The 27,523-nt window shown below is 35.9% G+C and overlaps 1 protein-coding gene across 1 annotated transcript; it reads right to left on the bottom strand.

The window, feature by feature from the left end:
• Positions 1–579: 579 nt before the first annotated feature.
• mast3b (microtubule associated serine/threonine kinase 3b) lies at positions 580–27,523 on the bottom strand. The gene is given in 23 exon segments (XM_056468831.1): positions 580–1,499; positions 1,501–1,809; positions 1,811–2,307; positions 5,717–5,901; positions 9,631–9,746; positions 9,749–9,763; positions 10,323–10,445; positions 13,424–13,536; positions 13,539–13,649; positions 13,879–14,079; positions 15,086–15,207; positions 16,078–16,250; positions 19,345–19,457; positions 19,659–19,781; positions 20,089–20,190; positions 22,428–22,593; positions 24,004–24,136; positions 24,218–24,356; positions 26,203–26,411; positions 26,814–26,902; positions 26,995–27,065; positions 27,162–27,294; positions 27,401–27,523. Coding segments are annotated over 23 exon segments (3,573 nt in total). The 3' UTR covers positions 580–1,292.

Below are 27,523 nucleotides of genomic sequence, written 5' to 3'. Positions count from 1 at the left end.
AAATATTTATGCAAAAAATAATTGTGCGTGAAAAGTTACCAAAAAAATTTAAAGACAGATGAAGTTTCGTTTTTGTTTGGGTTTAAGAAGATCTTAACATCTTTAAGTTATCTTGTCATGATCGGAATGTACAGCGTTTTAAATATAAATTAAAATAATTTTTTAAAACTAGGGTTGTCACAATACTGGAATTCGGTACCAATCTGTGCTGAAATTTAAAAAAACGTCCATTTCCTGTGAACATTTAAGCAATGTGGAGAATGTTGTTAAAACAGCGCTGATTTGCCATTGTGTTCACGTGCTCAACAGAAATAACTGTGATTAGCCGTGAAGGTCATCAGTTCACCGAACTCACCGCTGTTTACTGCGTGTAACCACAGATACAGGGACACTGAAGCGTTTTAAAGTTATGATTCATCATCTCTCGTATGTCAGCTTATAGACAAACCAGCTGATCGACGTGTCTTTGAAATGCTCCAGTGTCCCCTGTATCTGTGGTTGACCTTCACGGCCAATCCCAGTCATTTCTGTTGAGCATGTGAACATAATGGCAAATCATTGCTGTTTAAGAACGTGCTACACAGTGCTTCAATTTTCGCGGGAAATGGACGAATTAAAAATTTCAGTGCCGATTAGTATCGAATTCCAGTATTGTGACAACCATATTTAAAATAATAGAATTTGTTCTTAAATTTCATTGTGATAAAAACAGGTATCTAAACATCTATTTGGTTTGATACAAAGTAGTCATATAGACAATAAATTATACAGATTTTTGGACACCTTGACCAACATTTACCAAATTTAAATACCTTTTTGGCCTTCCACAGTATTCTTGTTGTTGTCTTTCGCATGGACTCACTGGAAACCCTTTGAGAATGTGGAATAATAAATGAAAAGTACCACTTAACTATTCCATTGAAATAGCATTTGAACTTGCAGCTTTGTAAACCCAACACAAAGTCTGTGCAAAAATGAAAAGCTCTTGGAGAAGCTTTTGCACATTTTCATAGAAAATCTTTCAGTTTCCCTCCTCGACAGGTTCATAGAAAGTGAGAAAACCATACTACAACCGTACATTTTTTTGTTTCTTTTTGGCCAACGGTACTCCAACATAATAAATTAAAAAAAGCTTAATTATTCCCTGCGTAAGACTAGCTTACTTCCATTTACATGCTAATAAAATACTTCACTCGGTAATCGTTGGAATTCTGTGCTGGCAGCAAATGTGCGAGCAGGTGCGTTGGTGAGTCCAAATGGAGAACCACGTACTGCAACAGTCCTTGACTCATTTATCTGTTTATCAGTTTACTTTTTTCAGGATTCGGATGATTTTCTGGCTTTGCTGTGACTGTAATCACTCTAGCAGCTTCCCATGTAGGAACTGAGGAAATGATGTTGGCGTTGACCCGAGGCTCACCCTGATTCTGAGTAAGCAACACGTTTTCCTCAGCCTCTTCCTCGTCTTCATCTGAGCAAAGCCTCCAATCATCTGCTTCCCTCACTCTCAGATCCCTGCACGGCAATCTGTGGAACCAGCGGATTTCTCCTTGCCACACACTCCTCCTCCGACTGCGATTCGCCCATCATATGCTTGGGCCGCGTGCCCGTGGATGTGCCTGTGTGAGCGGGAATCTGCGGAGCTCTGTCATCCGGCTCATCAAAGCTTACTTCCTGCACGGCTTCCTGCTTCTTGAAGGAATCTCTTCGTTCGGACAGATTAAGTTTACGCATGACAACAATCTGCTCCATGCGTTCGCTGGGCCAGTCCCTCAATCTTTGGGCACACAAGTATCCGCCGAGCCTGCCTGTGATCTGTTGTATATACCGAACCGCAGGCCACCTCTCCCTCAGCGTCTCCAGAGACGTCCAGCTCACAATGGGGTACCTCAAGGGTGTGTCTACGGGCCGCATGTGGCTTTTTGTCAGCGAATAACGCCCCTGAGAGTTTCTCCGCAGACTGGACTCTCTTTAGCAAAGGGGATCGTGGAGGTTCTGCACTTCGGGGTCTGACCACATGCCGAATGATGGTGGGGGGTGAGAGGGTTTTGCCGTGGAAGGAGTGGAGGGTTTTGGAGATGCTAGGTAACGGTGAAGGGGAGCGCTGAGGGGACAGAGCCTGTGGAGAGGAGGTGCAGGCCAGAGGAGAGGGAGGGATGCTGCTGGTGGACTTCCGTCTGCCCACTTTAGTGTACCGCTGGTTGCTAAGTTTAGACCCAAGGCCGTGCAGTGAACTGGGACGCATCTGAACCGCCGGTGAACTCGGAGAGCTGGAGCATGGAGAAGTGTTCTGGGGCAGGCCAGCATCTGAACAGATGTTTGAAAAAAATTAAAACATTATAAATTCTAAAGGGCTTAGTAAATTGAAGTCTAAAATCTTATAAGTCTTCCTTATGCAAAAAAATTGTCATGCACAGAAACCTTTCAAACAGAGTCTGATACATATTAATTAATCTGTTAAGGGAAGAAAAAAACAATCATCACAAAACAATACAGAGTCAATTATGTAATGTAATGCAATGTAATGAGTGTATTTATATAGCGCACTTATTGTGTATGGCCATACACCCAAAGCGCTTAACAATTATTAGGGGAGTCTCTCCACACCACTACCAGTGTGCAGCATGCACTTGGTTGATGCTACGGCAGCCACAGGACAATGGCGCCAATGCACTCACCACACACCAGCTATAGGTGGATTGAAGAGACAGTGATAGAGCCATTTCGGTGGATGGGGATGATTGAGAGGCCATAATGGTAAAGGGCTGATTGAGGGAATTTGGCCAGGACACAGAGGTTACATCCTTACTCTTTCATTGAAGCGCCATGGAATTTTTTTTATGACCACAGAGAGTCAGGACCTCAGGAAGGAGAGTTCATCTGCTTTTAAAAGAGCAGCATGGGATTATACGTTTATTTCAGAAATTTTGTGGCATTTTGATACTTTGCTTTCGATAGTGCAGCAACGTGTTAAAACACAAATTTTTGTGAACTAATTACTCTTAAATAGAGACTGCATGCCACACTTTGAAACAAGCATACAACAAGCTGTAATAAATGGTTCTCAAGCATTCGTCACATTCAGTCTTTACATTATACATTACACGTATTTGATTGTCGAAACAACCTCTCAAAGCATTTTCTATGGATGCAGGCTTTTTATTTTTTATTTTACATTTTATGCTGTACATACGTTTCAGAGGTTGTGTGTAAATGTGGCTGACAATGTGAGGTAGTATATTTTTTTACATGCAAAAAGTCTGGACAAATTTAGACTGAATGCAACAAACTTAATTTAGGGCTATATGAAACCCCCACAACCCCTAAAAACCATTTTTTCAATTCAGTTCATTTACCTGCCAAAATTAATCACCTGTGAGCCACCTGGGGTCCGTTCTTCATACCTCTATTAAATGATCTAAGATGATTTGGCAGATCCTGGATCTTTTAATCTTAATATATTAATATTAATAACTGATCTCTGGCTAATTTGGTTCTTCAAACAAGTCTGCGAATCAGATTAAAATTTCTGGATGAACTGATCTGAGATCTCTGCGTATGTTATGAAGGACAGATCTATCGATCCTCGAAATCATGATCAGAAATACAATGATTGGCCGATGGCATGGCAGCTTAATGACATCATCTAATTAATATTCAATTGTCCATGTGAGCATAAAATTCCCAGTAAATGGTTTGTTAAATACGATATTCAATAACTTTACACATATACTGTGGGCTGCAGGCTTTGCACTTCAATGTGTCGAGAGTATTTAGCAATTTAGTTTTTCTTTTAGAGTGGATTTTCTTTATTGTAGTAGCCTGGGTCTATTCAAGTTTCTTAAACAGCGTAAGGAATAACTGGCAGTTTAAATTAATTTAGCATCAAAAAAAAGCATTTTGATATCGGTAAAGTTGTCTGCAACTTTTACAAAGCATCAAATCACCGTTATATTTAACTGTCATAACATGTGAATGACTGCATAAATTATAATAAGTTGAATATTGTGCATGTCTATTATCATAGACAAATTGTACTAAAGCTGGTACCTTAAAACAGTACGTGTTTGTATCTAAAAAAGTCCATATTAATAAATGTTCTCTTTGAACCCCTTGGGGACAACCACCCCATGGCAGTCTTTGTACTTTTATTTCAGAGTGCAGATTGCATTAGTTTAATTAGAAAATATCAGCATTCAGTATATACTTTCAGGATTACCTTTGCTTGAAATTACCTAGTCTAAACCTGTTTATATGAAATGAGCCTTCTCCCGAGCAGGTTTGAGCTACCAGACCTGTTGCTAAAAAACAACTCTCGGATGAGTTTTGAAGTACTAAACGATCCTGCATCTTGTCTAATCATCAATAAACCAAATTCAGCTAATTAAGTAATCTATGTACGAAAAACAGAGTTAAAGTTTAAAAAAATATATATTAATAAATAAAACTTATGCAATCTGCACTCCGAATAAAAGTACAAAGACTGTCACCTGGTGGTTCAAAGAGAAGATTTGTTGATATAAACTTTTAGATACAAACGCGTACAATCGCTTTAGTATAATTTCTGTATGATAATAGACATGCACAATATGCAACTTTTTTTAAAGGAATAATACATTTATGCAGTCATGAACATGTTTTGACAGTTAATATGCCAGTGATTTGATGCTTCACAAAAGTTGCAGGCACCTTTAAAAAAATCTAAATGCTTTTGTGATGCAAAATTTATTTAAACATCCAGTTATTATTTACACCAATTAAAAAACCGGCTACTATAATACTACTATTGCTACTATAATAAAGAAAATCCGCTCTAACTGTAAAACTAAATAAATTGCTAAATTCTCTTGACAGATGAAAATGTAAAGCATGCAGCCCACAACAAATGTAGAAGTTTATTGCTTATCCTATTTAACAAACCACTTACTACGAATTTTATGTTATTTTGCTCACACGGATAATTGAATATTAATCAGATGACGTCATTACGCTGCTGTGCCTAGGATCGATAGATTTGTCCTTCACAACACACACAGTGATCTCAGATCAGTTCATCCAGACATTTTAATATGATTCTTAAACTTGTTTGTAGAACCAAATTAGCCAGAGATCAGTTATTAAGATTAAAAGATCCAGGATCTGTCAAATCATCTTGGATCATTTAAGCGAGGCTATGAAAAACGGACCCCAGGTTACTGCTCTGAAGGCTAAAACAAAGCAGATGATACTCATACAATTGGCAATAATAACCCTCTTATTTGTTATTTAAGATTCATTTAATTAATTTATTAATTATCCTCAACAACACTAATAATGATTCAATTTTGAAAAAAGTTATTTGATACTAACAAACAAATTAAGCTACCTGCCAATTTATCATTAGTCATTGCTAAACTAGTGAATTTTATTAATTCCATAAATTTCAATTTTATTTTTAACTCTCTTTTTAATGATTTAAGTAATTTGGAATAATAACAATTCTTTTTTACTTAATTGACACATAAATGTTAGCTTGATTACAACAATAACATCACAATATATATATATATATATATATATATATATATATGATATATATATATATATAGATATATATATATATATATATATATATATATATATATATTTTGTATTTCTCTAAAGTTGAACGGATCAATAATGGTATGACGACTTTTTCTGAAATTGTTTCTCCTATCTCAAAGCAGTCAGGTCATACCAGTGGTGTGGTCAGGAACGGGACTCCGGCAGGGTGTTGTGGGTCCTGAAGAAAGGCTGTGTGTGGGAGAGCCTGGCAGACTCTCGCTTGAGGACACAGAGTGATGCAGGCCAGAGGAGAAGCTGCGGCTGCTGTGCATAACTGTGCTCTGTTTGGATAGCTTCTTTAGCATGTTGCGCCTCCTGCATACACAACAGATTATTCGGGTTAACAGAAAACATCAATAAATGATTTACTCCTGCATGTGCATCAAACAGAATGTCATCAACATCAGATAAAGACAACATATCAGCCTGTAAATCCTATGGGTGATTCTAGAATTGCATCTAAATAAACCTGCATCTAATATTGCATCTGGATAAAACCTAAACCTTCTATTATTTAACTGTTTTGGATATTAACACAGGTATTTCTAGAAAAAAGAATGCTTGTATGTGTGAATTCAGGTACATTTTGTCTTGAAAATATTAACTGAACCTACCTATTTTGACTAAAAACATATTCAAGACTAATAATCATATTTGCATGTGTTTACTAAGTTAAACACTTACATCTTAAACACAACATCTATTTTCTGTATTATTTGTAATTTCAATAGTAAAAGAATAAATTGTGTCTGTTCCAACATTCTGGTCAACTCTGCTACATGGTTATAAAAAGGTATAACAATCTTTAAAGCACTGAAAGAAAAAGCATGTGACTTGCTCCATGTGACTTGCTCCAAGTTGGGAAAGTCTAGAAGGTTTTGGAGGTGTGTCATTAACAGTTTCTCATCATTTATACTAAATGTTAGGGATGTGTAATTTGGCGATAATATCTAATTGCGTTTTTTTGTAACAGATATTGCGATTTTAATTTATGATTTAATTTTGTAGTCAGGCTTTAGCTTAATATTCGTAGCGTCTTACTGCTAAAATGCAGTAAGTGTTTGCCAAAAAAAGGAACTGAAAAGATATTAATTACTCCAACTTCCATTCAAATTAGTTTAGAAATATTCAGAATGAAACAAATTTTTCTCTGCAGCAAACAGTAGTGAGTTACAGCTTTAGTTATCTCCTGGTGCCTTCGTGAGGTTTTCATACGGTGTAACTGCTGCAAACAACTCTGAAATTGCACTTTGCTGTTGCTAGCTACTAGATTGCGTGTCATAAGCCATTCTTTTAGTTGACTTTTTAGCAAGACACTCCACATATAGCCGCCTGTGGTGCTTTTTTAGGTGCTGGTTGTTGTATTTCCTAGTGCTGTGGCAACAATTCTGTGACAGCTCCTACAAATGACCGATGTACTGTTTTTCTTTAATATGAATTTGTCTATTAATGCTTCTGAAGTGGCAGACGCCATCATCCCTCTTGTCAGCGCTTTCCTGTTTGTTTTATTGTGGGCTTTCCGTATAATTCGGTCACGCAATTCTGATTGGGCAGAATGATAGTGTGCTCACGCAATTGGCTAGTAAGACTTTGGGTGGGGGAAATTATATAAAACATATGTATTTTATATTGCAGCCTTCTACGATTAGCTAATTGCATGGTTTCAAATCGCGATTTCGATTCAATTATTCGCACAGCCCTATTTAGCATATACCAATAGTAGATTATGGTAAACTCTATTACTGTGATATTTTAGTGAATTTCTCATTCGCTTTTTAAAAAACAATATGATGAAAATACATAGTCTGTTTAGACATGCCATGTGTTCTCATCTGAGCTAAATATTGATAACTAATCAATACTGAATCAAATTTAAATTTAACTGAAATCCATTAATAAATAAGAATTTAAATTCCTATATTGTTCACAATACTCTATCCTGTTTTCTAACTTTTATTAACCTTTGTGCGCTGTTCAAATTTACTACCCTTTTGTTATGTTCGGGATGAAAATATCCACTGAATTAAACTGCCGTAAAAATGCATCAGACAAATATTCTTTTTAAATATTTTTTGCATAAATCTGTTAAATCAACCTCAGTCCTGATAAATTTTTTTTTACAGGATTTAACTCTTTAATTGCCAAGTTCACAGGGTCACTGATTTGGTGAAAAAACAAAAAAAAAAAAAAAAAAAAAAAAAACGCACACATAAAAAGAAAAGAAATTGTTAACTGGTCTTTTTTTAGACATTTATCACAGTCTTGGGCGTGACAATTAGTAACAACATTGCTTTGATGCATTGTTTACTGTAAATTACCTTAATTTACAGTTGGTGGCTGTTTTTGCCCCATTGACTTCTATTATAACCACATTTGATGATGCATAAATACACAGTCTTTGTTTTTGTTTACTCCATGTAGTTCTGAGAGCTGAGATGCATATTTTGATTTCTCAGACACATCAAGGTTAGTGCGTAAAGGTCACTCTCACACACCTCACAGACACACACTTTAATTTGCTGTTAAACTCCATATAAAATCCAGAGACTGTCATGGTGTCATGGTTTTGTAATAAAAAAAAAAAAATTGGTTATAATGGAAGTCAATGGGGCAAAAACAGCCACCAACTGTAAATTAAGGAGAAAAAAAAAAAGAACATTTATCAAAAACATGCAATAAAGGCATTTTTGTTTCACATGTCCAAGACTTTAAAAAAAAAAAAAAAAAAAAAAAAAAAAAAAACAGTCCACAAACTACTTTTTTTATTTAAAATATGTGATTTGTGTGTTTTTTGTCACAGAATCAGTGACATCATTTATGAATTATGAAAAATTAAAAATTCATTAATACTAAAGCAATTTAGTAGTTTTGATTAGGACTGAGGTTGATTAACAGATTTATGCCAAAACAATTAAAAACAATTATTATCTGATGCATTTTTACAGCCAGTTTAATTCAGTGGATGTTTTCATCCCAAACATAACAAAAGGGTAGTTAACTTGACCAGAGTGTAGGGGTGTCAAAATGAATTGCTTTTTCTGTGCACCGCGATGCAGACGCAGACAATTTGTTACCGGTTCGGTAATAATCATATCCGCTTATTGCGTACTGACGTCATTTATCTCATATGTGCTATGTCACCAAAGCTTACTATGGCGAGGAAGGAGAGCGCGAGTATTTACAATGCGCCAACTACTTAAACGCAGAAACGGTGCACAATTTCACTGCGTGTGTTTTTGGCTGGACAGTCTTTCACTTGACACTTACGCAGAAGCCCTTATTCACTGCGATTGAGAAAATGAAAGTAAACTCCATTTCTCTCTCTCTCTCTCTCTGTGTGGCTCATTTGACCTGCTAGCGTGACATTTCCTCTCCTCTTGGCTGTTACAGCGATACTTCTGGATACAGACACAAGCGTGTCTGCAGAGCGAGTTTTCTCCTCCGCGTCTTTCATGGATCAGCTGTGATCGCCGCTGCAGTGTTGCCAGATGTAGCTGACTGATTCCAGCCCAAAAAACTATCCAAAAGCCGCCAAAATGCCTATCCAAACCACCCATTCTGGCAACACTGCAGCGCTGCACTTATCAGTGTCACTCCATCGGTGAACAGCACCTGTGAAGTAAAATATATAATGTGTGTATGGAAAGCATCGTCAATGCACCAGAGATATCGAATTAAACCGATGATAATCGTAACTGAACCAAACCGTGAGATCAATGTAGGGTTCACACCTCTACCAGAGTGTATTGTTGATTTTTTTTTTAATTCAAAGCGTTTTCTCAAAATACGTGTCAAAATAAGATTAGTCACCAAAAATCATTCTTCTAGCTGAAACACAAAAAAAGTTTATGACCAAATTAGGACTCAAAATCCCTCCAGAGTGGATCATCAGCAACAGCACATAAGTTTTAAACTGTATTATGCATGTTGAGCCATTGAAGGTTCCACTGTTAATCTTGATATCTTATTAACAAAACTAGCCATTAAACACCCAACCATTATTTACTGAATAAACATGAGCTATAAAAACAATAATTCTCCTGACCGTCCTTATTGTCCTTCCATCTGCTCTTACAGCGGCGGGCCATCTTTCCTTTACATCTGCTCTTGCGTGCCGGACCGATCTTTATAGATGTGTCCTCCAGTGCGATAGTTTGCAGAGTCCAACCTGGTTACCACTCTGTACATTAAAACAGCCAAAGAAAAGCACATGAAACTGACTGACATCACTTAAAAAAACAATGCCTCTCTTAATTATATATTTAAATTTATTTATTAATTACTTTATTAGTTATTACTGAGAATTCATTATAAAAAAAGCCATTTGAACCACTGACAATAAACTACTTACATTCAGTCATAGTTAAATTTATAGTTTTATAGACATTTTACAAATTCAATTGAGTTATGGATCTGAGGAGAATTACAGACTTAAAATAAAAGTTAAAGGTTTGAATAGTCAAGATAATTGTAGAAACATTGTAATAATTACAAAAGTCAAAATTGCCTTACAGATAACTAAATTATTCCATTCTCATAACTCATAAAACTCATAAAAGTTTAGGTAATAGTGTAAATTGTGATAGCTCACCCAAAATTTAAATTGTACTATTACTATCTCTTTAAGTATGTGTTTAAAATGTGTCTTTCGTGAAATTCCTCAACTGACATTTTGTTTATGGTCTACTTTGGAATATTACACAATGGTTCAGCGAATCCCAGCATGCCGCTTTAAATACCTTCAGGAGAAGCTCCATCATTTCTGTGTGCACCAGACCTTGCACAGATTCTCCATTCACATGAGTGATCAGATCACCTGCTCGCAGTCCAGCCTCATGGGCAGGACTGCTCTCCTCCACACCCTGACAAGACAGGGAAAAAAATAATAATAATAATATTTAACTGCGTTCATTGATTCAAAGTGACTCATGAACACACTACATCATCTCCAGTGCGACATCATCTCACAGAATGATTGTTTCAAACACTTGACTGAAGTTATAAAGTGATTTTAGAGTAAAACAAGTTATGTGTGGTATTCTAACATTGAGCACTTCCACACAGAGCCGTGATGTAAAAGTTGTCATTCATCACCAAATGATATCTTAATTTCATTATTGTCTGATTAAATCAATTTTGATTGTTAGATGCGATTTTGCATAGACCATCAGTAAACTACGACTCTGTGAAGTAAATGCTGGTACATCTGAAAGTATGGGCTGGAGGTTTACTAGAACCTGCTTTACTGCACAAAATGTGCATGAAATTGCCTTTGATTATAATCGCCCTAGCCTAAAATGAAAGTTTTTTTTTTTCACAAAGTTATTTTATCACACGTGGCCCACGGATTACAATTTTTTACTGCTAGATTAATCCTAAATTTGTAATGATCAACAGAGAGATCGACTCTCGTGCATTCAAATCACATGTATTAAAGGATTTAGGCTTTCCTGTAAAATATAATGAATGGAAGTTGTGGTAGGTTATTCAGGATGTGCTGGGGTTTCATTAAAGGTGTTTTCTTCTGCCACTACTTGTTTAGCCTGTATTAATGCATTCAGTGTAAGCTGCATGATTAATCATTAAAAGGTTGGGATCTCAACAAACACGCAACATGAATTATGAATGATGATGATTTGCATATGTTTCTTAATCCTTCGAATCACTGTATTCAAATCTGAAAATGCAAAAATCAGAAGGTGATTGCATCTTTAGTCTTTTGAGTTAGTTATGAAGGCACAAACAGTCAAATAACACAGAAGTACTGGCCAAACAGTTTTATAGCTTAGATATACCACTGATGTTTATGGTAAAGATTAAAATCACAATCAAATGAAAGTTGTAGACAGCAATTACATTATTTAACCAAAAGGTGGCGACAACCAGCCATCAAAAATACACCACTGAATAACTCTTCAAAAATTATCCATCTAGCAATGAAAACATGAGTGACATGAGTTTGAGTCATTAACTGAATCATTTATTGAAAATTAGACTAAAAATTAATATGGGTTGAACAAATTATAATTTCTACATTTAGCGTCATCAGCAACAGTATTATTACCAGTACTAAATATTTACAATTTATTTTATTGAGCTGATTATTTCTTCATTTTATTTTAATTAAATTACAGTTCCAAGTTCTGTTTGTTAAAACTGAAAGTTTCTTGCGGTGCTGTTTTTGTACTAAATGGAAAGCAAATTACATTGGTCTCCAAGCAAAACGATCCGAGTCCGGCTATATCACAGTGTATTATGGATATGTAATATATATGGCTATATGAATTATGAGTTGATGTCATTCTTCCTACCGGTAAATGTGCGTTCATGTCAAATACGAAAGTGAAAGCATGCTAAACTTTTAACGAGAGCTGTTTTTCTGTTAGGAAAACTGACCGAAGTGCAGTCTTGGTTTATCTGTTATTTCTCTCTATAATGTAAAGCCTATAATGCATAATTCTAGCCAAAGGAGAGTCTTACCTTTGATTTATATCTGGTGAGGATGTCTGTGAGTGTCACCATTCAAAATTATAGCCCAGCTTTTCACTTATAATGTCTTGTTGCTCATTGCCATAAATTAAAATAAGGACGCATGACAGCTAAGCAGGACTCTGCAAAATAAACCATGAAACTCTGACCAATGTGAGGAGAGTTGACTTGCATATGACTTGTTTTTAGCTCTTTTGGTCCATTTAGAAACTTTGTTGTGTAATAGCAAACCGTACTAAGTAAAAGTACAACATTGTAAACTATTTTAATCACTGTTTCAGAACAAAACAGTGTGAAAGCACCCTAACTCACGTCTAGTCCTGTCTGGACTAAAAACCTGCCCGTGAACACACCAAATGAATGACAGCTGACAGAAAAGCAGGTCTGCATCTGTGTAAAAAGACATGTCTTTCCACCAGCGAGGTGGTAATCTGTTTTCCTCATTTCAATATAAAGCCCCCGGATTTTTGACACACATGTGAACCGTTAAAAAAAACTGGGTTTAGTGTCACTATCAATGTAATTATCACTCCCAGCGAGGGATTTGTAAGTGCAAATGTGTCTGATAATCTAACAATCCATATCATTTGCAAATTTTTGATAAATGCAGTAAAATTACAGCCAGTGTGGAAATATAAATTTATATAATCTAGTTTAAATGAACAATAATCTACATATAACTGAAACGTTATATTCTTTGGTTTTTGATTATATCATTTTATTCACAGCTCAGCCATGAGGGACATTTACCTTTGTCTTTCTGACTACAGGCTAAGCCAGAGTGATGCAAATGCTACAGGCAGGCTTTAACGACTCTGCCTTTGTCTTCGGGTGATACTTTCAGGCCAAAGTAACTTTTTTTTATTAACTTGTGTGGTCAGTTGATGGGCCTGTTTCTAACACCTATATGCAAGTTATCATGCTGACTCCAATACTGAATTTGCATGCTTTGTTTAGTCATCTCCCCCTCCTCCTAAGAAGCCATTATAGACAGGACAGCTTTGTCTTAATTCAGACTTGTAATAAAACTCACTGACTGCAGACACATGGACTTCTTGAAGACGCTGTATGACTGCAGATTACCCAACACGTCTCAATAAAGGAATTCTTCTACTTGTTTAAGTCTCCTGGACTGGGTTCTCCTATATTCATAATTTTTTTTTCCAACACCAGCTTCTGTGTTCACTGAACTGTTTATTTGGGCACATCACTTCAGTTTTTGATCTCGTGCTCTGATTCGTTGTTGAATAACCAATTAGAGGATTCTCTTTAGCCGACAGGTAACACAGACTCTAAATATTAGAGATATTAGGATATGGTGTGAAAGGAAGATTTATGATTCTCTGCTCACCGAGACCATGTGGTGTATGGTGTAGATGTCGCTGGTCCCCATGTAAACGCGAATAGTCTGGAGCGTAAAGCCAAATTTTTTCCCAGAGCTGTGGATGATGATTGGGGGGCGAGCCTGCTGATGCTGAGCGACAGGTCTCGGTTGGGGGAGGAGTCTCGTGATGAAGGATTGGAGGAAAATGATCGAGGGGATATGGAGCGTCCCTGTAGGCTGCCACTCCCGTCATCTGAGGGAAAAAAGAAAATGTGAAAAAAGTCTAACTGATGTAACAATGGAGCTTAAGTCAAAATAAGTTTTAAGTCTTCTTCAAAATGGGGAACTGAATATATAAAAATGTTTATAAACTGCTCTATACTTTTCATCTCCACTGTACAATTTTAATATTTAGGAGAAAGACACTTTTGAGGTGTTGCTATGGTAGCTGTGTTTTTTGGTAGCCGTGTTTGGAGTCTGACCTGGAGTAATGATGAGTGAGAGAGTGGACACTGATGCGGATTTGGGGACTTTGCGTCCTGGTGAGAGTCGCTGTTTGTCGGGTGTCTCCAGCTGGTTTCCAAAGCACGGAGAACTCCCTTGTTCCCTTGGAGACGAGTGTTTCGTTCCTGTGCTGTTGCTACGTAGTCTGATTCTTCGCAGGTTAGATACGACAACTTCAGCTGCAGAATTAAAAGCACAAATCCACCTTAGTGAATGCATTATTATATTATTAATATATTTGTAGTTTTACAATAGAAGGACTAAAGACTGAACACTGTTAATGGACACATTAGATTTTCTTTTACCATAACAGGGTGGGGGACAGCAGAATTAAAACCTATGAGACTCAAAAACCCCTTTCACATCATTATTGAGAGCTGCAGGGATTAAAATTTTTAAAATGAAGACTGAAAGAGATGTGGGAAGCTTAGTTAAGGCATCTAAATGAGAAAAACCAAAATGTACACACAAACAACCCCAGTTCTTACCCTAATTTTGACGATTTGTAAAATGCAAAGCAATCAGAATATTTGGGTTTCTTAATTCTCTCTTTAACTTGTATTTAACAGTAAAAAAGTACAAAGAAAAGACTTCCAATGTAAACTTAAATGTATTTTGTAATATAAACAAACTATAATTTTGATGGCTGGAACACAGCCCTCCCAAAAAACAGCATGCAAAATAAAAGTGAAAAGGTTACAAACATCAGACATCAGATTTTTACAACCTTCTTTAAAAAAATCTTCTGATATCGAACTTTTTACTTTTTAAAATGTTTTCTAATCTAAAACAATTAGATATATATAATAAACTGGATAAATATATAATAATTTTTTACCCACACATACACATGTATATTTAATCAAATGGATAGTTCACCCACAATGACAATTCTGTCACCATTTACTCACCTTTATTTATTTCAAACATTTACAAGATTAGTATTTATTCATAAATTTTCCATTTATAGACTTTCTTCAAAAATGTCACCTTTTGTGTTCAACAGAAGAAAGAACGCATTAAGGTTTCGAACCACTTGAGGGTTAATAGTGAGTAAATTTTCATTTTCGGAGTAAACTACCCCTTTAAATACAATTTTATGGTCATTCTCAAAAGGATCACGATTGGCACATGTGAAAACATGTTCATTGTAGTTGTATATGTGGAAAATTGTCAGTCACTTACCTTCATCATCAGTGGACAGAGCGAAACGAGGCATGGCCTCCAGGCTGTGTGTGCTGCTCACCACTAGAGGGCTCACAGCTCGCTCGGGCTGAGAAGAGCTGGAGGAGGTTCGAGGGCGCAGACTGAAAGAAAAGTAAACACGCATTAAAAGTGCATAGGGAAAATAATATCTAGAATAGCTGTGCCACTACAAAAACAAACATGTAAGAGATAATATATCACCAGCTAGCCAGCATCTTAAAATAAAACCCAACAGGGAGATCAGGACCCTGACTAGATGAACATTATCCCACTTATTACATGGCTAATTGAGAGTAAATAAGTAGATATGTAAAAAACTGAACAGAGTTAAAATACATTAGCTTATTAAACAAAAATCTTTTAGGAAGCTTTTTTTATAGCATGCAGCTCTAAGCTTAGATAAAAGCAACAATTCAACATTTAATACAAATATTTCAGGCATAATATCATGTCATTTACACTGCTCTGCACTACATATATAACTACAGTGATAGTGATGTGAATCGTTGATTCGAAAAGAAATTAGGTAACACTCGGTTTTATAATGACCTTGTTTCACATGTACTTCCTATAGTTGAGAGTAAATTATGAATAATTGCATGCAACTCATCCTGAACATAACCCTTATTCCAAACATATTAAGCATGTGTAGTTAACTTACTTTGCTGTGTACTACAGTCTAACAAGAAATTCTTTCAAAATCCTACCTGTATAAATCACCATTTAATTTATTACATTGTACATTTCTAACAACAAATCAAACATTTGTTACAATATTCTGTAGGTCTTCTATGAATACTGAAGCTCTATTTCATTTAGCGGTAAATAAAGTCTTTAGATGAGAAGCAAGATGGCAGCGACTGCCCAAAAACACTATAGTGTATACGCTTATTTTTCTTGACTTAAGTTTATTTATCACAACATGTCAGTAAATTAAAATTTTATGACTGAACTCAATTCTTTATTGTCACCTTGCCCTCTGAGCTGAAAGCCTCTTGTCTCCAGTGGAGGCCTGTCGTTGGATCTCTCCATGGTAGTGAGTGTCTCTACAGTCTGCCCGGTCCTCTATCTCTTCACTATGACTGCGGTCCGAGGAGAAACTCAGGTTGGATGGGGTTGCCAGGTGCTCTGTGCTGCTGTACACCTACATGATTGTAAATAAAATGCTGATGAAAAAACAGCCACATTACAGAAATAAATGGCACTGACAGTTACTTGTTTTTTTTTCGTTATGTTTAGCTGGCCAATACAAAACTTTTATATTATCTCTTTGCAAGCAGAGATTTAACTAAAGATGCCACTGTAAAAAATAATTTACTGTATTGTATTTATTGTCATGTATTGAAGGTAAGGTGGATTGTACAAAAAGAGAAAAACAAGACCTCCTCTATTGCACAAAAAAAGGGAAAACTATTGAAACAATGCCTTTTGTTTTATCTTAATTTGACTGAGGCACAGCAGCACTGAAAATGAAGAGAATCTGTTCTGTATTGTGGTCAAGAAAGGACATTGTAAGTAATAAAATGAGCACTACTGTCACAGAGAGATATGATAATATTACAATCAATTTTAAATTGTTTTCAGCAGTAAATAAAAAGCCTTATGTGCTTTCATTGTAGTCTATTACCTTTAGGTGATCATTTACAGTTTTATATGCATCAAAGAGTCTGAAAAAATTATCAGGACATATATTGATCTGATTTAACCATGTATATAAACAAACAATAATCAATATACTTGTGCTTTAGTTGATATTATCAAATGTGCAGATTATGCAGTTGCATTTGAAACAAATCAGCACCTGCAGAGCAACTCACTCGTCGTCATGATAAGATTACAAGGTGTCTAAGCGCCACCTACTGGCAGAAAATGAATTAGCATTTTTATCCAGCCTTTCAACTGTTTTCTGCGGGTAAGTTTTATGTAGTATAATCATACAAAGTTAAATCATTGTGTTTTTAATTTATACTTTAAAATTATACAATATAATTTGAAAAAACAAACAACTGCTTAATTAGCTAATATACACAGCATTTTTGTCTCTTTTTCTCTGGTTTCTAGCTTAATGAAGAAATTCAGTATCAGAATTGGTTATAAAAAAAATAAAATAATCAAGACTGGATAAAATCAATGACTTTTCAAGTCATAAATGATAAGGTCTGCTTTTTTCTATTGGTTTACAGAGATACGTCACTCGCAGAAGCAGGAGAATGAAATCAAAGGAAGCACCATTTTAAAAAAACTCAGCCGAGACATTACACCGTAATAATAAATACATATAATTACAGGCTATGGTCGACCCGAGCTCAAACAAACCTTGTCGTTGTTTTGATTAACAGCCAGAAACCAAGAAAAACAAAATTTGCTGTGTCCTGTTGTTGTTTTACAAGGCTGTCTAAAAGTGCGAGCGGTTTCACATTCTCCAGAGAGCTCACTGCGTGTCTATATTTGAAATAACGAACTTCTTGAGCTCATATTAATAACGTGCTCGTGATCATTGAAGCACTCTGATCCTTTCAGAAACAGACAAACGTGAGAGCGAAGCGTGAAAAAACAAAGGAGAAGCCAGAAAAAACAGCAGCAAATATGCTTTTTGCAACCTAAAACATGAACAAACTGCCATATTAACTATTATCATCACCTTTTGGACTATTATGAACTTGGAATGATGGAATTACTTTCTAACAAGAGGCTACTTGTGCTGGTGAAGATTAAAAGACACATATGAGAGGTTTGCACTGACTGTGGGCTATATTTCGTTTTGTTTTTGAACCCAAATAAGGACTAAATGTATGCTGTGTAGTTCTTCATGTAATTGACATCATATCGGAGACTGTAAGGGTCTTTATGTGTTCATATATGTTGCATTTATTATGATAATTATTTATTTTATATAACTGCAGAGGTTACAGTAGGCTATATTGAACTACCATTGATCTGCAGTTAAAATCAAATCATGTTCATAGAAAGGTTAGTAATGACCATTTATACACAAGCATTTGTGTGTATAAAGCATCTGTCTTGTGAGAAGAGCTTCTCATATGATATGTGAACGACCCGTACGGCATTACTGTGACATATCTTCAAGTAAAAATTACGTCGTCTGAAACTTTCTGTCATACATCACGCCCACCAAAAGGGTCTCCTTTTGCCAGTGGGAAAGCAAGCTTGATAAAGGTGACCCATACCGACCCATACCGTCTTGTACCTCTCAGGTGGAAACAGGACAATAGTTACATCCACAAATCCAGTAAAAATGTTCTGTGCCAAAAGTAAGCCCTATGTAAACAGTGTTCAGAAGCGCTGTCGACTTCTCTGGGCATCTGGGATGGACCATCACACAGTGGAAATGTGTACTGTGGTCAGATGAATCAGTATTTCAGGTATTTTTTTTAGAAGAAATAGATGCTGTGTACTTCGTACCAAAGAAGAAAAGGATCATTCAGACTGTTTTCAGCAAGTCCAAAAGCTAGGGTCTGTCATTGTCAAGTACCTTTGGCAAAGGTAACTTGCACTTCTGTGATGGTACCATTAATGCTGAAAAGTATATAGAGATTTTGGAGAACAACATTCTGCCTTCTTTTCCAGGGACACCCATGCTTATTTCAACAAGACAATGTAGAACCACATTCTGCACACATCACAAACTCCTGGCTGTGGAGGAAGACAATACAGGTACCTGACTGGCCTACCTGCAGTCCCGACCTGTCTCCTATAGAGAATGTGTGGTGCATTTTGCCCACCTTAAGACTTGTTTGCAGGAAGAATGGACAAAATTACACCTGAAACACTTAATCACTTGGTGTGTTCAGTCCCTAACTGTATTTTAAGTGTTGTAAAAAGGAATGGCAACATTACAAATTGGTAAATGCTTACTGTTCCAACTTATTTTGAAATGTGTTGCAAGAACCAAAAACTGAATACATGTTTATTTTGAGAAAAAAACAAAACAATAAAAATCACAGGGAACACATTAAATCAAGTTTGTTGTATTGTCTGCAATGAAATACAAGTCAAAGTAAATTTAGAAATCACTACTTTCTTTTATTCATTTGCGTTTTCCATACTGTCCCAACTTTTTCAGATTCGGGGTTGTAGGTGATTAAATGTAAAAGCCTTTTCTGCCTCACAAAACAAAAAACTAAATTGGTCAATTAAGTTTAAAAGATCAAAAAATGATTAAGTGAAAATTATGTTTCAGATGTCATTGTTGTATTTAGAGAGCAAAAGAATCCAACCTTGCTGAAACGATTTGACCAAGAAGAAAACCGTCGTATTTCCAATGAAGACTCTTCATCATTAGTTTCTTCATCCTCATCAGAAGCCAAATGATGGTAGCGTTCAGAGCGTGCTGCACAGAAGGAAAAAAACAAACAAACAAACAAAAGAAGAGTTGAGGATTTAGGGAATAACAGGTACGCACAATGAAGAAATAATAATTGCATTTCAGTGCATAAGCCACAAGAATGTGTTGACATTTTCAGAGCACTCTGCTGCAGGCATTTGTGTAGCTCAAAGAATCTCCTCCCTGTGTTGAATTAGTGAGACTTACTGTCAAAATAACTAGTGTCATCTTCCCCCTCCAGCTGAGGAATGAATTCAGCTTTCTGACGCAGGAGTCCGTTCCAGTCCAGACCACTGAAGAACATATGGTGCTTTACTTCTGGAGCTCCACCTAACAAAACATAGGAAAACTCATCACAACAGTCCAGAATAGGGTTGGGTCGATAAGACAATGCCATTGTCCATCGCCGATGGCCGATAGATATCATGATGCTGAGCTGGTATCGCCATCCGTCATTAGTTATTAAAACTATTATGTTTAGAAATGAGTTGAATAAAATCTGCACTAATTTATTAAACATAAATTGGGGAAAAAATAAACAGGGGGGCTAACAATTCAGGGAGGCTAATAATTCTGCCTTCAACAGTATATATATTTTTAAACAACTCTTCCAAACAACAAATGAATGAACAAGCACCTGTTCCAAGTCTCTCTAGCGGGCTCTGATTCAGTAATCGTGTGATCATGTCCTGGGCGTCTACAGGCAGGGCATCATCTCCATCTGGCCAGATAATCTCATCTGCATAAAGAACACAGTGTATCAAATCCTTTTACGGCAGTTCGTTTTAAACCAGTTGGTAAAGTGTTCTGATCCTTTTAGCAGTATAAGTATCTGCAGCTGACAGAGTGGTTTAAAGGTGCCCTACATAGAAAATCTGGGTTTGCTTAGGTAAAGTCGAACAACAAGAGTTCTGTACATGACAGTGGCCATACCATGAGCCTCAAACCCCATTGTCTTCTCGATCTCATGTAAGTTCCATAAGAGTAAAAAAAATTATTATCAGAACACGAAGCAGACGGTTACGCATGTTAGCATGTCCTCAACATTTGCATGTACTTTAGGTCACATTATACATCAGCCAGAACGGCACAATCAGCCAAATCATCAAAAGTTCATCGGCCAAAACACAGACTGATATGTTGCACGCGATTATTAATATGAACGCACAAGGCTGCGTTTGATTGGCCACAACCGGGGATGGGCAAAAATACTGTGAAATGCATTTTAAAATAAAATACCAAATACTTTCATTTTACCTCCACAAATAAATCCAAATAAAATACTGTATTTTTGTATTTTAAAAATACCACAAAATACTTTAAAAGTTAGCATGAACCTTCTTTGCAAACCATCCATAAATAGGCCTATTCAATCAACCCCTTCACTGTTAAACTTGAAGTAAACAATATTTGATAACTTTTCTCTGAACAAGTTTTACCAAATTCTCTGCCACCTCGTTCACCTCCACTCCTACTGTACATCAGTAGATATCTATAAATCTTTTACTTGTTTCTTTTTTATTTATTTAGTACATTTTATGTAAAAATTTCATACAGAAAGCCCTGTTCAATGCAGATTAATGAGTTAGAATATAGTACTATATCTGTTGATTTTGTTTCCACCGATTGTGTGGCCAGTAAAATTGATATAATCTTTGTATAGTTATTATTCAACCTCTTAACATTCTTATATTTTAAAAGGGTGATTTTTAACTGTTTAATTTTTTTACATTTTTTTTTTAAACTGTTAAATTTTTTTTTTTTTCACAGAATTTTTCATAAATTAATTTTTTTTTGCAATTGAGCTATTCAATATGCTTACTCAATGTACAGTTGATGTCAGAATTATTAGCCCCCCATTTAAATTTGTTTCTTTTTTAAAATATTTCCCAAATGATGTTTAACAGAGCACAGACATTTTCACAGTATGTCTTTTAATATTTTTTCTTCTGGAGAAAGTCTTATTTGTTTATTAAGGCTAGAATTAAAGCAGTTTTTACATTTTTTAAAAGCCATTTTAAGGTCAAAATTATTAGCCCCTCTAAGCAATTTTTGGGCAATGATAAAATCATGGCAATAATAAAATAAATCAGTTATTAGAAAAAGAGTAATAAAACTATTATGTTTAGAAATGTGTTGAAAAAATTCTTTCCATTAAACAGAAATTGGGGAAAAAAATAAACAGGGGGACTAATAACTCAGGGGGGCTAATAATTCTGACTTCAACTGTATATGATTTCCGAAAACTAAAAACTCCATGATAAAACTATAAACTAATAATTTTATAAATGCACAACATAAAAGCATGATCTCAAAATTCCTAAATGGTTAGCATTTTTTTCCAAATAATCTCTTTATATATATCCTGCTGATGCCGTAAAAACCCGTCAGGTTTTGACTAGTCTGTATAGACTGAATTGCTGTATATTGGTGAATTGCTGTCTTCAATATAAATAAACTTTCTGTTCTAATCTCAAGTCTAGGCAAATAACATTTATTTCTGATGTCATCATAGACTTCTTACAAAGTATTTTACAGTATTTTTAAACTTCAAAAATACAAGACACTAAAGTATTTTGATACAAAATATTAAGACATTTTCAACAACCTTATTAAATACAAATCACAAAATACCATTTTATATTTGAAATATGCATTTTAAATACATGTATCACAAATACTGCCCATCCCTGGCCACAACATTCCCTAGTGAGATTGCAGCAAGAGAGAGAGAAAACTCTGAGAGCAGTGCGTAAGCTAATTAATATTAACAACTGTTCCAAATATGGTCAATTACAACCTTCTGCTTCATGGGGTATTTTATGGTGTAGTAAATGAGCAAATAAAACGGTTTCTGGATAATTTTTTTACTTATCAAAGCCATATACCAAAAATGTAGATTTCAGTAAACAATTTAACTTATTGAATCAATGCAGTATCTGGCACCTTTAAAAAAACACATTCCTCTAAACTCACCACTGACAACCTGCCCAAAAAGCTCTTCTGGTGTATCTCCAAAGAACGGAACACATCCCACGAGAAACTCATACAGGATAATTCCCATGGCCCACCAGTCCACTGGCTTTCCATAGCCCTGTCGAAGGATCACTTCTGGAGCAATGTACTCTGGAGTGCCACAAACCTGTAAACACAAATCAGAGAAAAGACTGATTGATCTAGAAAAAACAAATAAAGGAATTAGGATAAGTCAACCAAAAATTAACATTGTTCCAACCTTATTTGACTTTTATTTATCTTCAGAACAAAATTAAAATTTTTTTTTATGAATTCCGAGTTTCTGATCTAAAACTCTGATGCTTCACAATGTTAATAAATAGATAGCAAAATAATCCATATTAATTGAGCAGTTTAATTCAAATCCTCTTAAAAGACTTTCACTTTCTAAGACTTCCTTCACATTTAAACACTGATCAGCAAATGTTTATAGTATTCACCTATATGTGACTATGGACAACAAAACCAATCTAATGCTGCAATAGCCAATAGCCAAAATTACAATATCTTGGTAAAAATTGTCTGTTTTTGTTTCATTCCAGAAATAATTTGAATACTAAGTAAACAATCTTTTATGAAGATGTTATAAATCTCCTACTGTAAATGTATCAAAACTTGATTCTAGTCCATTAATATGCATTGCTTGACAGGTTTAAAAAAAATTTCTCCTTACTAACGTCCTCCACATGCAGATTTTTAAATAGAGAAAAAGCTGACACCAATACTATATCATAAAGTTTATTATATTTTTAAAACATTTGCATTTCTGACTAGTTTTGGTCCTGATTCACATACAGTCATGGAAGCTAGATTCATTTGTCACATCAGCATGTTTGAGCTTTCCACAAAAACCAGTAAGGTGTGTTCTTTCATGTCAAGCAGGTTTAGTTAAGCTTCTGTTGATGTTTGCTAATCAATGTACACATGCGGATAAAAGACTAAAACAAATCCATTTATTTTTTAAAGTGTCACTTCAGAACAACTGGACCATAGTTTAACTCACAATTTCTTTCTAAACGTTCAGAAGTGCCTGATTTTTGGGTAAATACTTTCAAAGGAGGTACAGAAATCTCAGACTTCATTACAAGTATCTTAATTTGTATAGCAAAACATAAGGTTTAAAAACAATACGAAACAACAAAATTATAGATTGAGTAAATGATGACCACTTTTAAATTTCAGTGATCAAACCTGCGCTATATTTTAAAAGAATTGTCATAATTTGCTCACCCTGTATTGCTGTTTTAAACTTGTATGTTCAAATATATATTGTGATTGTATTTGATTTAATATAACAATGGAAGGAAATAAAAAAAAAAGTGTTATGGTTCATGTTGGTTCAAAATATTTTATTTATTATATTATATTTTCAAAATATTACAAATTTTATATTTTATTATATTTTCATATAGGAATGACTTGAAGGGAGAGAAAATGATGACAATCTTTTATCTTTGGGTTAACTACCCCTTCATCATCAAAAATATTCCATGAAAATTGAAAAACTATTAAAGTGGTATTGTGCTGTGGCCCACACCTGCTTGTCGATAAACTCCCTGGTGTCCTTCTCAATGTGGCCCTCGTACAGATTAGTTGTCATGTTCATAAGTCCAATTTTGGAAAGCCCGAAGTCAGTGAGTTTAATGTGTCCCATTGAAGTAATCAAGAGGCTGTGAAGTGTTAACAGATCATTTAACAATAGCTACATCGAAAAATATTCACATGAATGGCCCATTTATTTCTTTTCTCACTTGTCTGGTTTGAGATCTCTGTGCACAATGCCGTAACTGTGAAGGTACTCCAACGCCAAAACAGTCTCTGCAAAGTACATTCTAGTCATATCCACTGGAAGCGGACCCATGTTCTTCAGTAAAGTAGCACAGTCACCACCTGGAGAGACATTTAAAAGTGACATGCATTTACATTATAAACATACACTAAGCAAAAATATAAACAACTTTTTTTGCTCCTATTTTTTATGAGCTAAACTAAATCTAAAACAATTTCTATGTACACACAAGTTAAAATATTCTAAATCTGTGTAATGCCGAGATCACACCGCATGAGTTTCAATATCATCAGACCGCTGTTGTTTTCACACTGCATGACTATCTGGGGTAGCATTCAGTTGCTGCTGTGTTCACACTGCACAATGGATGAGGGACAGGAGAATACACACTGCATCATTACACAAGAAACAATTGCTCACAGTTCTGTCTGGCTTGCGAACGTACATGAGAAGTGATAAGGAAATAACACAAGACTACGCGTAAGACTGGAAATGCAATAAATATTTGTAATAATTTGTATCTAGCCCTCTCGTTGGCTGTAGGTCATTGTCAATGTGTTTTTCAGTCAGAACTCATTTCACACAGCATGACTTTCGCCAACAAGTCCAGATATTTAGCGTTCTAATATCTAGCAATTCTCTTGGTCACTGATAAGTCACAGTGCATGATTTTCGCCTATGTGAACGAGCATCGATTTGCCTTAGCCATAGTTTTCAGGCAATCATCTACGACTTCTCAAAATCTGTCAGCAAGTGAAAATAAGAGCTAAAATCGTACAGTGTGAACTCTGCAATAATGATTGCTTCTGCTTTGTTGAAATAATCCATCCACCTCACAGGCGTGGTAAATCAAGATGCTGCTTTAGTCTGGTCACAATAAAAGGGTGACTCTAAAATGTGCAGTTTTATCACACAACCCAAAGCACAACGTTTGGTTTACACAAGCAAATCATTTCTGCACAAATTGTGTCCATCTCAGTGAGGCTCATCTACATGCTTGTCGTTTTCGTCAGGGTCTCGACAAGCCATATCGGAAGTTAAAAAAAAGAATCGCTCACATTCGATGCAGCATGATAATGCACAGTCTCATTTTGCAAGGATCTGTACACAATTCCTAGAAGCTGAAATCATCCCAGTCCTTGCATGGCAAGTATATTTACTAGTTTGTCACCCATTGAGAATGCTTAGGGCGCACTCACACTATGCTATCCGAACCGTGCCCAGGCCCGTTTCCCGGATTGTTTGAGAAGTGTGAGTGCTCTGAATTGGGCTCAGGTACGGTTCAGTTGGAAGAGCTATGCCAGAGCATGGTTCACTTGGGCTTTGGCGTGGTACGCTTGTTGTGTGAGTGCAAAGCGTGCCTGAGTCTGAAACTGAAGACGAGACGTGACTTTTAAGGGACTGTTTCATGTGTGTTTATCAATCATTCTTACTGTTCAATGAACACAATCTGTCCTAGATTATTAAAGATGCAAACCCCTCACTGCACGACAACTGCACCTTCAGCAAATCTCCTAATTCCTACAGCACGAGGACTTGACTCATTTTTTATGAGAGTCAAAAGCGGGGGGGGGGGGGGGGGGGGGGGGGGTTCAAGCATAGTTCGGCCCAGTTCAAGGTAACTTTACATAGTGTGAGTACGCCCTAAGTTTGCTCTGTCTCAGCATACACAACAGTGTGTTTCAGTTAGTCAACATCCTGCAACTTCGCACAGCCATTAGAGGAGTGGACCAACATAGTTACAATCAACAACCTGCACATTTAAAGCCGTGGTCACACTGCACTTTTTACTTCAAAAAAGAAACAAATCATATTTCATATTTTTGTTGCATGTTAATAGTTATTAATAATAGTTAATATTAATAGTAATACATGTTTAGTTAATTATTTTATAACTACATGTTACTTTATATTTTTGTTATCCAAACATAATCATAAGAAGTTTACCTTCCACATACTCCATGACCATGCACAAATGTCTCCGTGTCTCGAAGGAGCAGAACATGCTGACCACAAACGGATTCTCTGCAAACGTCAGGATGTCTCTCTCCACAAACACCTGCTGGATCTGGTTCCGCAGAATCAGGTTTTGTCGGTTGATCTTTTTCATTGCAAATCGTTGGCGAGTTTCTTTATGCCTTACCAGATGCACAGCCCTGCAGGAGAGATGGAAAAAAAAAAGTATAACCGATAGATCTTCAAAAACATTTATTTGAATATTTTTAGCTATACATATTAAAATAAAGTACAGAGTATGACCTGAGTAAAGGTGGGTTTACAGTAATAAACAAAATTACATTTATTCTGTATCTTTTATTGCTATATATGACCAAACTCTGATTTTAACATTTAAACATAAATGTAAACATTTAATTTAGATTTTTAATATATTAGACTCTTTAGAACATTCATCATTTCAGCAACGTAAGCTAACTCATAAATATTTCTATATATGTAAATGCTTGTAGGTTTTGCCAGCTGAGACTGTTCTTATAAGAACAAATTAAATAATAATAATAATAATAATAATAAAAATCATCATAACCTCCTTTGCTTACCCATAAGCCCCATTACTGATGAGTTTTAAGGTCTCAAAATCGCTCTCCAGTGGTTTTCTTCGTAGTGGTGTAGATAAAGCTTTATTCTGCTTCAAGCAACAGGAAGAGATGCATCATTAGTGACGTCTTATAAAACCTGGCAGAGTTATTTAATGCCCCAGATCTGTCTGTAATGCATTACCTCTGCAGATTCTTCAGAATCAACAGTCAACGTGGGCCCAGAGTCAAACTGTTCCTCTAGTTGCACAACGTCTGTCAAAAGATATTAACAATAACAACGTTAGCCTAAAAAGAAACTGACAGGCGTTCAAAATGAAACCATCACCAGATAAATGACAGGCAACAAACCATCAAGTGGATCCCGGTTGAGTCCAAGTTGGCTGATAATATAGCGAGGAATGTCTGTTTTGATGCCCTGGCCGACTTTGGCATGACCTTCTGCAGCTTCTAGAAGATGGTAGAATTCTTCAGGGTCAAACTCCTACAGTGAGACACGACATTGAAAATCAGGATCTCAGTTTGTGAAGTGTCGATCTCTTAGGACTATTACTGAAGGGCTGTGATTTAGTGTAGGTGCAGGATCTGACCAGACACTCCAGCAGACGTGCAGGCCGAGAGATGATGATGAGGATCTTCTTGATCAGCTGAGTGATTATGGAGACCTCCTCACTTTCTGAACGCTCAAGCGCCTGAGAAAGACAAACACACAT

Source organism: Danio aesculapii, chromosome 11, assembly GCF_903798145.1.
Source record: "Danio aesculapii chromosome 11, fDanAes4.1, whole genome shotgun sequence".
Lineage (NCBI taxonomy): Eukaryota > Metazoa > Chordata > Actinopteri > Cypriniformes > Danionidae > Danio > Danio aesculapii.
The sequence above is the reverse complement of the archived record's forward strand: the minus strand, read 5'-3'. Positions and strand labels throughout refer to the sequence as shown.